Here is a 13,757-nt window from a genome sequence, read left to right on the forward strand (position 1 = left end):
AAAACCCTGGCTAGGCCGCTTTCTTCTGACACCACAGGCGTCCTCCCGAACGGCATCTGAGAGTAAAAGAGTCTCCTCCCCCGACTCCTCCTCCATCACGGAGATGAACAGTTCCTGTAGCCGGCAAAGATTTTCCGGTCTGGGGGTTTAACTTCAGCGCTGGTCCAGCCGCAGCCTCATCCTCACTTGAAGATGGTGCCGTACCAAGTTTCCCTGCTGCGTCGAACACGAATCCACTCGAACCCGCAGCCAGGGCGACTTCTTCATCAGCTGTGAGTGATCAGCCAATCCTCTCTGCCGACACCCGAGGCTCTGGAAATTACTTTATAGTATAAATCCTCCATCATGGCGCACTTAATTTCTCCTCACGACGGTAAACAGCCAGTGGTATAGCAATCTTCTCAGCTTGTTCACTGATGATTAACCATTTTCCTGCCGAGGCTTCTTTTAAAAGATGATCTGCTGACGTCATTGATGTATCCGGCCTATCACTCTATACTTACCTAAAATACAAAGGCCTTTTTTAATATAATTATACCTGTGGAAATAACTGAAAGGTAAAACCACCTAACCTCCCTTAAGGGGTGATTAGAATATACCATTTTAATTAATATCAAGCCTAACTAGGAAGGAGTCGCTACACTCACATGTATCCTCCCTATAGGCTCTGAGGATATTTCAGTAGTGCTGTGTTCAGTCTCATGTCAGAGGGCAATCTGTTAGTTCCTATGAGCTTGTCCAGCAAAAAAACAAAATGTAAAGCTTCCATACAGGACAATTAAGGGCTGACTGCCTCTTCTGATAAGCCCTAGCTCTGCACTGTTGGGTTATTGGGCTGCCCGCTCCTTTGATTATCATTAGAAAGAGCGAGCTGATGCTTTTGTTGGGGATGGCGGTGAGGCGCCACAGCTTATAGGGATGCTGAAAGGGTGATGTGGGATGGTCAAAAGTAGTGTGCTGGATGTGGCCCAAACGCCATACGATACCCGGATTTGACCTACAGGGTCCTTAGACTCTGCTTCCTGGCATAGCCCAAAATTGAACTGATTCAGTAGCACAGTGGGTCCACATCCCATGCGTGTTCAGGGCCGTATTTACTATTAGGCACCCGTGGTCCGGTGCCTAGGGCAGCACCTTGCAGTGGGGCAGCACCAGGGAGCAGGGGGAAGGAAACAACTTTTTTTTTTTAATCCTCCCACCTCCCGTTCAGACTTGCAGGTAAATCTGGTGTCTTTTCGAGGAAAGGGGGGGGGGGGGTATTGTGGTATTGATGAGGTCTGATATGGCAGTGTTACCCACTCACAGTTTATGTTTTAAGTAGTTAAAAACCAGGAAAAACACGATTCAGACAATGTTTCTACATGTAAAGAAATGCATGTGGCCTAAACCACGCTACCCCACGCTGCCCAAGAGGGGGCGTCTTCAGGTTTAGTGCCTAGGCAGCAGTAGCTGTTAATACGGCTCTTTGCGTGTTACTGCACAGGGCCACTGCACTTGCATGTTTAACAGAGATTCTCCGACAACCACATTGTGCCTCTCAGCTAATAACACTGGGAAGATGAGAGAACCATAATCAGCCTTGGGGACTAAGAACACGATGTATGAAGGGGCAAGGAAAAAAGGAGCAGATTTACTACTGTGCACAACTTTGGCCCGCTCCCCACAGTGTCTGAAGTGACAGGCCGCTCAGCCGATCATCGGGACAGTCCCGCGACCAGTGATTGTCTGAGAAGCCTGTCACTTCAGACACTGTGGGGAGCGGGCCAAAGCTAGCAGGACATCACAGAGTGTCGACTAGTATGTATAACTTTATTATTTTTTTTCTTTACACATTCATCAGCCATCAGCCACGCATCACTATTACACATAGTCATGCGCAGTCAGTGGCCGATGATTTTAGGTCAGGACCTAAAGACACAATCAGCTGATGATCGTTGTCATCGGCTAATCATTGTTTTTATAAGGATCCATTAACACAGAAAGATTATCTGACAGATTATCTGCCAAAGATTTGAAGCCAAAGCCAGGAATGGATTTGAGAAGAGGGGAAATCTCAGGCTTTCCTTTATGACCTGATCTTTGTTTATAGTCTGTTTCTGACTTTGACTTCAAATCTTTGGCTGATAATCTTTCTGTGTAAATGGACCCTTACACAGAGCAAAATACAGCCGTAATTTTGAGCAACAAAATGTGCTCTATTGAAGTCAATGGCAAATTTGCTGGCAGTGAACACAGTATAAAATAACGGCTGTAATTTATTATGACAAGCTCATTATTTACCACCTGCTTTTGCAAAATACGACCGTATCTGTTCACACATTGTTTCATCTTCACTCAAAATTACAGCTGTATTTCACCTTGTGTTGTGTGAACGTAACCTAAACACTGAACACAGTGGAATCCAGCCTTAGGCTATGTTCACAAACCGTCAAAATTACGTCCATTATTATCCGTATAATAATTGCCATCATTATAAAATAACAGCCGTCATTTGTTGCTAAATGGTGGCTGTCCAATAAAATCGGCTGTCATTTTGACATTGTGTAAATGTAGCCACAAAAGTTATGTGAGGTAAGCTGCTGCCCACCTCTGGAAATAACAGTTGCTCCACCTAGTGGCTATTGTACAAACTATGAGCCTTATTTTCATTAATAATTATTACTTATAATATATAATTATAATGACTTGGAGGGAATCAGGTGATTTCATCTAACTTTTTACCTCATAGCTAATGCACAAATCACAGACACAAAACAATTATTTATTGGCACCACAGATTTCGTATATTCATACAAGTGCACAGGATGGGAACAGAGATTCTGGCCATTTATGTAGTCAGCAGGAGCCTTTTCATCTGCGCTGTTTTCTGTGAAGGGCATCCCCATTGACCCTCTTCCGCAATGACACAATTGCCCCAGGTCTGCTATGTTATTACTCCAGCTAGAGGTATGATGTAATAAGATAGTGGTTACAGCACAAAGCATTGCATTATAGAAATACTGCAGTGTATTGTACTTGTCAAGTGATTGGTGGTAATGTCCCATAGTGAAACTTAGTGAAAACCTTTATTGACATGTTTAAAAATATAAAAAGAACACAAACATTATAGGGAATCTGTCAGCTCTTAGGCCTTACTTAAGGTGCTGGCAGTGTGCTGTAGCTAGCAGCCCCCTAGTGAGCATGGTACCTTTTGGTAATTTGTGAAGTGGATTATGCACAATCTCAGGTCTCCTACTGTAATGAAGTGTCAAAGAGGAGTTGTTTGTGCCACACTCTGGCACTCCTCACCAATCCTTCCTACTCCTATTCATGAGTAATCAATGCTGCCCGGCCTCCTGCTCGCTCAGCTGTCAGCCAGTGTCCATGATTGCAGATCAGTCCTCTGTAGGCAGGTTATGTCTAAAAGAAACACTCAGATATAGTTGAATCCAGGGGTAACTCTCCTATCTAGAGACCTGCCAGAAGTTCAGTGATTGGTGTGGTTTGTTGGTCAATTTTTCATTGCCCCTGATAACCAGAATCCTGATCCACACTGACGAGGGGCAAATACCCCGAAACGGCTGTCTGTGGATGGTTACCTGGCCTTGGTAACCCTTGTCTTATGTCTTTACACTCGCAACAGAGTTAGACTTTGACTTATAGGGGGCACCCTGGTGTTTCCCTATTTAGGTCCCAATGCTCCCAACAGAGCGAGGACCTGACGGACTACGTATCAGGGTGGTTTGGTGTTCTCCCTACTAGGAGGCACCCCTTGGCAATAGGCCTCCTACTCTGGAGAGAGGGATATCTGGCTATTCCTGTGTTTTGAGACTCGCAACTGAGGCTCCACTGACCCCTTTTTTGCATATTCAAATTTTGTATGGGACAATCAATGGAGACTCTTAAAGAGTACTCCATTGTTTTTTTCTCTGTTCTCCTTGAGTTCAGTGATTGGTGTGTTTTGATAGATAGATAGATAGATAGATAGATGAGAGATAGATAGAAGGTAGGTAGATAATGGCTAGATAATATGCTGCATTTACACGGAACGATTATTGTGCGAATTTGCACGATAACAATCGAATTCGAACGATAATCGTATGTGTAAACGCAGTAAACGATCAAACAACGGGCGAGAAATCGTTCATTTTGACCTTTCAACAAGTTCTCAAATCGTTGTTGATCGTTCGCAAAAAATTTGCAGATCGTTCCGTGTGAACAGTCGTTCGCCGATTTAACCAATGTGTGAGATAGGCTTAAGGGATCGCAAAACGATCGCAAAACGAATTTCCGTAAGATATATCGTACCGTCTAAACGCAGATCGTTATGAAAAAAAAATCGTTACTCCGACATCGTTAATCGTACGATCGGGCGAATTATCGTTCCGTGTAAAAGTAGCATTAGATAGATCTATAGGAGATAGATAGACAGATAGATAGATAGATTGAAAATTTATAGATAGATAGATAGATAGATAAATAGGAGATAGATAGATAGATAGATAGATAGATAGATAGATAGATAGATAGATAGGAGATAGATAGATAGATAGGAGATAGATAGGAGATAGATAGATAGATAACAGATAGATAGATAGAAAGATAATTGATAGATAGGAGATACATAGATAGATGATAGATGGGAAATAAATAGATAGATACAGTGGCGGACAAACCGCATGTGCAGCCAGTGCAGGGGCCCAGAAGGGGAGAAGTTGTCCCCCTTTAAGCATCCCTAGAAGATGCGGCCATGCAGCTTCTCTGGATGTGCTGCTACTGTGATAATGAGCACTCTCACTGCTGGGTGAGCGGGCTGAACATCAGTAACAGAATAGAGAAAAGCGTCCTGCTGCTCTATTCATTATTTCGAAGGGGGTTGTACACAGCAGGGGTCATTATTACTATAGGGGGTCACAACATGAGGCTATATTACAATGGGGGGTGGTCACAACAGGGGGCTTTATTACTATGGGGCTGTACACAGCAAGTGGCATTATTACTATGGGGGTGGTTACAACAGGGGCATTATTACTATGGGGGGGTCACAACAGGCACCTTTATTACTATGAGCGGTGGTCACAACAGGGGCTTTATTACTATGGGGCTGTACACAGCAGGGGACACTATTACAAATAGAGGCACAGCAGGGAGCATTATTACTATAGGTGCAAAGCAGGGGGCATTATTACAATAGGGACACAGCAGTGGGCATTATTACTATGGGGCACTGCAGGGGGCATTATTACTGTGGGGGTTGTACACAGCAGGGGCATTATTACTATATGGGACACAGCAGCGGGCATTATTACTATAAGGAGACCTTATTACTATATGGATGATACCACATACAGGGGGAAACCCACATACCTACTCACTTTATTGAGAATGACACCAAACAGCAGAATTACTACTCCATGTGATCCTATAGATAGAAAAATAGGGAAGGAAGTTGAAGGAAAAGTGTCATGCCTAAGATGCTTGTTGTCTAACAGGTTCTGAAGAGATGAATTGTAGCTGGAAAAAAATCATCATGGAGACATTTTTTGCACAAGTGCCCTATATAGTCTGTGTTCTCCCCTGGATAGATAGATAGGAGATAGATAGATAGATAGATAGATAGATAGATAGATAGATAGGAGATAGATAGATAGATAGATAGATAGATAGATAGATAGATAGATAGATAGATAGGAGATAGATAGATAGATAGATAGGAGATATGGTGCGTTTACACGTAACAATTATCGTACGAATTTGCGCGATAACGATTGAATTCGAACGATAATCGTACTTGTAAACGCAGCGAACGATCATACGACGAACGATAAATTGCGCATTTTGATCTTTCAACATGTTATCAAATCATCAATCATCGTTCGCAAACAATTCGCAAATCGTTCCGTGTAAACAGTCGTTCGCCGATTTAACCAATGTGTGAGATAGGCTTAAGCGTTCGCAAAACGATCGCACAACGAATTTTCCGTACGATATATCGTACCGTCTAAACGCTGCTCGTTATGAAAAAAAAATCGTTTCTCCGACATCGTTAATCGGACGATCGGGCCAATTATCGTTACGTGTAAACGCACCGATAGATAGATAGATAGATAGAAATAGATAGATATATTAAATGAATTGAAGCTAGATAGATGGATACAATAGGTAATGAGGTAAAAAGGTATATATATATATATATATATATATATATATATATATATATATATATATATATGTATAGTTATATATATATATATATATATATATATATATATATAAAAAATCACCAGACCATGACCTGTAGTGGCCTATGATCAGTCAGCTTCTGCAGAATCTCTTTGTATAGCCTCCACCTTCCAGTAAGTGAGATTCTCTCTCCCAGACAATAGGCTGCCAGCCACCACCCTCCCTCCAGCAGCAGTGTATGATCCAGGACCTGGGTTCCTGAGCAGTAGCAGGTTGGAGGGGGTGCATGAAGCATGCTGTACATCTCCCCACCCCTATCCTTCACTCCTCCTTCCAGAATATGATCGCTGAAGGAGAAGAGCAGCTGCTTACACATTGCTAAACCCTCACCCTCTTCCACCCTGGGCTGTGTAAGCATTTTCTATGCAGACTGAGGAGAGGAGGACCTGCCCCTGACTGCACATCATCCTTACCCATTGCCCACAGCTGGATTCTGGAGCCAGGGCTGTGTACACACTAATGGCTGTGCCCTGCCTGTAACACAGCACACAGAGTATAGCCTGCAGGAGCCAGCTGATCAGCACAGCCAGCCATGGTGTCATGGATCATATCAAGGCTTGTAGTGTAAGTATACCCTTCTCCTCTCAATGTGACACCCATGCACAGCCTGCATGTCACTGCAAGGTGATCTGTCAGATGCTATATATAGCTATTGTATCCCCCATGTGCTGCCCATGGGATATCAGAAAAGAGCACACAATGGTATATATCAGCTGTGTCGCTATATGAATGATATACTGTTGCATTGCATCCCTTCTTTATCCTTGTCCTCTCCATTATTCTCAACCCTATTGAATAACACAGTTTGTTTATATGCAAGGGGGAGAAAAAATACCATTTGCTTGTGACACCAGCAGATGGCCCTGTAGTAGGAATACAGGTATTTGTCATGTATGTTGCATTATTATTATTATTTATACTGTCCCTGGCTTCTTGTTACAGTGTATACATTGGATTTGCCTGTGATGGATGCAGATTGTGTGTTTCCTGGATGGGAGAGAGGGGTCAGAAGTGATGAATTATTCATGGCACATCTGTGATAAAATAGCATTGGTATAGAAGACGGTGTAATACAATATAGAGAGGCAATGATGTAAGAGCAGAACGGTTGGACGTGGCTCGCAGGAACAGAGATGGATATGAAATTATGAGGGCCCCCCAGTATGACTACATATAATATTATACTATATATATATATATATATATATATATATATATATATATATATATATGTAATCTTAGTATTGTGTTTAAAGGGAACAAGTTCTGGTTCAGAGGCCCAGCCTTTCTTTGTTCACATGAGGTATATCTATATCACTGTCTCCCCATGTGTCTGTGCTTCCGGCTGATATGTGTCAGATTTTGTTATGTAATGTTTTGTCTTGTATACCGCAGTCATTTATTTATTGATATACAAGTATACAATAATCACATTAAAAAATGTACAAATACCTAGATACATAGATACATTCTTTGAGTGGAGCGGAGCGGAGGCGTGTAAGGCCTCCCATTTAAGCAGTTAGGATTCAGATCATATTGAAAAAAATGGATTGTGATATCATAATAGAAGACAGATCCATTATAAATTACAAATTGGATAAATATGGCAGCTATGATGCCAGTATCTTCGAGGTGATTTTGCACTCTTGGAGCATTGCTCTGGGCTTTGTAATATACTGTGGTTTATTAGGGGTGTTATATCACATACTGGAAGCTAGTTGTCTGACTAAAAGGAACCTGTCATCGCTGTCATGCTGAAGCATTCCCTAGTGGCTTCTGACTGGCCTACTGGCCTTGATTGATAGATTTCTCCCTATACCTAAACAGAGATAGATTCATCATTCTAGGCTTGACTCCTTCTTTACAAGTCTATGGAAGTTGTGGAAAGGTTGCTTTATGAAAGGAGAAAGCTGTGTAGCCTTCTCTCCAATCAGATGGCAGTCTTAAAGGGGTACTCCGGGCTGGGGGGCTTTTTTGCCTATGGCCGGGGAGGAGGTGGCACCCCTGCCACTTCCTGGTCTCTGACGCGGACTTGCGACGTGACGTTTTAAGTCCACTCAGCCAGTCAGTGGCAGGGGTGGGATCCTGCCTCTGCCACTGACTGAGCGGACTGGAAACATCACGGATCCGGAGCGGCGCGATCTAGGACACATCGCTGGAGAAGGGGAGGTGAGGGGACGTCATTGCCCTCATCCACCTCCTCCCCGGCCATAGGCAAAAAAGCCCCCCAGCCCGGAGTACCTCTTTAATCTCAATTAAGAGTGTCACTCTCTCTCACTCTGGAAGACCAATGGGCTATTGACACCTCAGTATATTTTTTACTCCGTAAATTTGAGTCTGCTATTTTTCATCCCCAAGCCACAAAATTCCATTCATATTGCATCCGTGTTCTTAATAATAAACCAGTCGCTATTTGCTGATTGCGGATCCGTAAAATACAGATCCTATAGAGTTTTATTGGTGTGTCCGTGGAGGAATTTTGGCCACACTAGGGCCTGTCCTTTTTTTTTTTTTTTCTGCGGTGCGGATCACGGCCCTGTACACACCTACAAATATGTGAATGGGGCCACTGGAATACATTGACACTATTTTCTGTCCATAATTGCGGATCCGCAATAACAGACAGAATGGCGGATGTTTGAATAGGGCCTAAGCATGTTTCTACATTACACAGGCAGCCCACTGATTTTAATGAACACCATGTAATGCAAAACCTCACCTGTAGTGGCGCTGTAGGGAGATTATAGGAGTTATCCAGGAAAAAAACACAGTTACTTTCTTGCATAAACAGGTTATGTGTTTTATTACAATTCTGCTCCGTTCACTTCAGTAGACCTAAGCTGCAAAGCCCAAACTGAGGACAAGAGGCATGCTGTTTCTGGAGGAAAGTGGCCATACATTCCTGTGCAGGTTACAGCTGATCACTGGGGATGCTAGCAGTGGAAAACTCTTTTTTTTTTCTTCAAATTATTTGATTGTCCTTATAACAAAAGAGAATTTCTTAAGCAGACAATCCCTCAAATGTAATCCAGCTGTACGTGTGTAATTACAAGATTATCCTTTTTTTTTAAGCCTTATGTTTTGTTATAAATTACAAGATTATTCTTAGTAATAATTGTTGCATTTGGTCCCCATCTGTATAGTCAGTATGCATGCCCCAGCCTCCTATACCTACAGGCCCCAGACATCTGCTTAGAATGCCTGATGGGAATATCAGACCTGGCAGACTATAAGGTTGATTGCTGTGATGCAGATTGGATATTTTAGGGTTAAAACTCTTTGATAGGAAAGTGACTGGGGCATTATTGTTCTCCTGCCAAGGCTTGTTGGGCTGGTCCATTCCTGAGCACTGCTGATCTATGTGCAGCAAGCATCCAGTGTGTATTCTGGAATCACTTGATATCTTGCAACCAGCACTTATGTCGCATTCTCAGTTTACAATTGAAGGGTCTCTTGAGGACATAAATATTAAAGGAGAAGTCCGGGCATTTTAAAAATCCAGCAAAAGCAATTTGATAAGAAGTACCAACTTACCTCTCCTTGTTCCCGTGATGAGTGGTGGGACCAAACAAACCAAAAATAAAGTGCCCTAAAGGTAGGTAATCTGGATGGTTCAAATACCAAAACAATTTTATAAGGGCCAAAAGCCCAGATCACATCCAGTAAACCTACCACTAAGTAAAACGTAACTTTTAATAACTTTCAAATAGAAATAATAAGTATAAAGTTGTGCTCATTAAAATCAGAGTGGGACTGATGGGACTGGCCTCGGGACCCCCGCTGGGCTCCAGGATGTCCAGTGCTGACACGTCATGACCTGGTTGATGGACCTGGCGCGTCTCGTTATCAAATTTCCCTCTGCTCCTGTTGGCTGACGGATTTTTAAAATGGCCGGACTTCTTCTTTAGGGTAGCTTCACACGTACCAAATCCGAAGCGGATTTCACGCTGCCGCTGTGTGTGAGACTCCCAGCTCCCCTCGCTCCCCATCAGCCAATTAGTGCACTGCAGCACTGATTGGCTGATGAGGACCGTTGGGAGCCTCACACGTATTGCCAAGCAGGTAATGTATGCTCCGGGTCAGGGGCTGCAGGCGACGGGATGCAGGGGGGGGGGGGGGTTAAAGGGACCGGGTCACATTCTGGAAGCGGAATAAAAATTCTGCAGCGTGAATGCAAACTCTCAGCGTTAAATCAGGTAGGTTTGAAGCTTCCCTTAAGGGTTATAACTTTTTAATGGGGGGGGGGGGGGGTTCTAATTCCAAGGACCCCACTGGTCAGCAGACTATAGGGGCCAAAGTATGCCAGCCATGGATGATCATCCAGTAAGCAATGTTATCATATAATTAAATGACAAATCCTATTTCCAAAATCTCTTCTTGCTGTCAGTAAACAGAAAGACTGAGGACGGGAAACAAATGCTGATGGTTTCCTCCTGGGGTAACACAGCACGCTGTGATCTCATACACACAACAATGTAATGTGCGCAGACCTGTATGCGGTGCATAATCTAGAGCAATGTGACTCCATTTGGACGTGTGCCATCATACATAAAGATGAGCTTTCATCTAATGCGCCATTTACTACCCTAGTATCTAGGTTCTTGGAGAGAATATTTGCACTATGATATACATTGGAAAACAGTATTATTTTTCCCCCTATCTCTGTAGTTACTAGAGATGAGTGAACTTTTCAAAAGTTCGTTCCGACCGGAATTCCGGATTTTTTTGAAAAGTTTGACTGAATTTTGGATTTCTTTGGATTTCATAGTTTAAAGCATCTATATGATACGGGGGTAGTGTATTTGGTTGAATTTATCATTATCTTTTCAATATCTCAAAGTCAATTTTTTTTTAGATTTCAATATTCACCATTACAGGGTCTATGCAGGAAAAAGGTTTTATTCTACACACATGCACAAGGTATATATTTGTGCCTCAGAAAAACACCTATGTCATATACACTCTCGCAAGGGTCCAACTATAGTACTTGTATAGCTGTATAGCACTTTTTTTTTAGAGTTTTATTCTACACACATGCACAAGGTATATATTTGTGCCTCAGGAAAACACCTATGTCACATACACTCTCGCAAGGGTGCTAGTATAGTACTTGGATATCTGTATAGCACGTTTTTGTTCTGTGCACCCTTTGCTCTCCTATACCTAATCTATCTACCTATCTATCTTTCGCCCCCTCTATATTTTTCTCTCTCAATCACTATATGTTTCTCCTCTCCGCTTTCCTAATAATCTTTTTGTCTTTGCTTTTGTACAATATCTTCTCAGTACAGCAGCGTGCAGCAGCAGCGTTTTGTCACTGACAAGCTCTGTGCACTGCTAACAGTCTCACGAAGCGGATTTCACGCTGCGGCTGTGTGTGAGACTCCCAGCTCTTCTCGCTCCCCATCAGCCAATCAGTGCATGGCAGCACTGATTGGCTGATAAGGAACACCGGGAGCCTCACACGCAGCCGTATTGCCAAGCAGGTAATGTATGCTCCGAGCCAGGGGCTGCAGGCGACGGGATGCGGGTCACATTCTGGAAGCGAAATAAAAATTCCGCAGCGAGAATGCAAACTCGCAGCGTTAGATCCGGTAGGTTTGAAGCTTCCATTAAGGGTTATAACTTTTTATTCTACACACATGCATAAGGTATATATTTGTGCCCCAGGAAAACACCTATGTCATATACACTCTCGCAAGGGTGCCAGTATAGTACTTGGATATCTGTATAGCACGTTTTTGTTCTGTGCACCCTTTGCTCTCCTATGCCTAATCTATCTACCTATCTATCTTTCGCCCCCTCTATATTTTTCTCTCTCAATCACTATATGTTTCTCCTCTCCGCTTTCCTAATAATCTTTTTGTCTTTGCTTTTGTACAATATCTTCTCAGTACAGCAGCAGCGTTTTGTCACTGACAAGCTCTGTGCACTGCTAACAGTCTCCTTCCTCTCTCTCTGCAGACTGCCTCATGCGGTCATGTGATCGCTCCTTTTAAAGCAATACCGACGTCACACAGGTGGTGGGCTAGTGCAAGATCCCTGCTGATTGGATATGTTCCGGGCATCATGGGAAAGCGCTTTTCCCGCCCAGAACACTTCCTGCTTTCTAAAATGGCGACTGCCATTTTAGAAAGCATGAAAAAGAAAATTTAAATTCGGAGCGGACTTCCAAAAATCCGAATTTGACAGGACTCGGACTTTTGGAAAAATCTGAACTTTATCCTATACGAGCCAAACCGGTTCGCTCATCTCTAGTAGTCACCCATAGAGTTCTGCCTTCTCTGTGAAGCAGATGCCGAATACAGATCTCTCTTTGCAGACCTTAAAGGATGAAACAATTGATAGCCTATCCACACGCTGAAATTCAGGTTTTTCCGCACTTACTTGCATGAACTGTATTTTTGGTCCAAATTTGTGTGGAATGCCCCATCAGATATATACATGACCCTTACATATGCCTGTATAGGCTGTCATTGCTCTGTGGGGATTGGGGGCTGCTGAGGTTAATTTATTAAATGGTTGCACAAATTACTCTACAAATGAGTGTGAAGAAAAAGAATCAATACTTGCTGTACTGTGCTCACATTGCAGAAGGTCACTTAGCAGAGTGTATCATTGGCTGAAAATTTTTACCCTTTGCTAGCTTACAGTGGAAAGCTGTTGGAATAATTTGATATTCTCAGATACATTTAATCTTATAGTCAGGCCTTATTCACACGTCCTGTAAAATTGTCCATGGTTGCAGATCCGGGACAACTGTAAGGCCCATTAAATCCTATGTGTGCATTCACTACATCTGTGCCGTCATCCGTGCTGTGATCCTTGCCGCGAATGTCCTGTCACCGGTTCCCATCTCCCCCCCTCCTGGCATCACTCCTGTCTCTCCCCGATCCCTTCACCGCACCTGTCTCTCCCCGCTCTTATCTCCCCCGGCCCCTGTCAGCTCCCCCCCCACCTGATGGCAGTGAGTGGGTCTTCCCTTTAAGCTGCATGGCCACGTACCGTGCAGCTTTAGGGGAACATTGCCTATCACTATACTCCTGACTGATGATAAGGAGGACACTGTTAGGAAATTATCTGTACAGAACAGAAAGTTTCAGCTTAGCTTTAGGCCTCAGTGCCAGAATAAAAACTGCACAATTTTAGGATTATTTTATCATATTATAATGAAAAATAGGAAAAAAACAATTTTGATGGGTGGGTTCATACACTTCTGAAAAACAATCTGCACCTGGTCACGTTGTTTGGAAGCAGTAACCATTAGAAGTTTGTACAATAACTAAGACATTCTCTGGGGATAAAAATGCTTTTAAATCAGAATCACTTATCATTTTTACTATTGCTTATTGTTTCTTTTAACTTAAACCCCTTGAAAACATGATTCTTATTGCATCTAACGATGCAGGTTCCTCTGCAGCAATCTGTGTCCTGACATGACATTACACTTTGCTGCAAATCATCCTTCTGCCATAGTGGAGCAGACAGAGAAACATGCCAGGGAACATTAGGATCTTTCTTCAGCTCATTAGCTC

General features: G+C 42.9%; 1 protein-coding gene across 6 annotated transcripts in view; it reads left to right on the plus strand.

Moving 5' to 3' along the window:
- Window positions 1–13,757, plus strand: part of REEP1 (receptor accessory protein 1) — an 88,756-nt gene that overhangs the window by 27,137 nt on the left and 47,862 nt on the right. For 2 of the 6 annotated variants that reach the window (XM_069977242.1, XM_069977243.1), the window contains exon 1: window positions 6,444–6,786. The exons of 2 other annotated variants lie outside the window; for them this stretch is intronic. In XM_069977242.1, the coding sequence (XP_069833343.1) occupies window positions 6,755–6,786 (32 nt within the window). In that variant the 5' untranslated portion in view covers window positions 6,444–6,754. Of the gene's footprint in view, window positions 1–6,442; window positions 6,787–13,757 lie in introns of those variants that run through there. 2 more of the 6 variants (XM_069977244.1, XM_069977247.1) reach the window with 2 other exon arrangements.

This window comes from Dendropsophus ebraccatus, chromosome 7 (assembly GCF_027789765.1).
Source record: "Dendropsophus ebraccatus isolate aDenEbr1 chromosome 7, aDenEbr1.pat, whole genome shotgun sequence".
NCBI classification, from domain to species: Eukaryota; Metazoa; Chordata; class Amphibia; order Anura; family Hylidae; genus Dendropsophus; species Dendropsophus ebraccatus.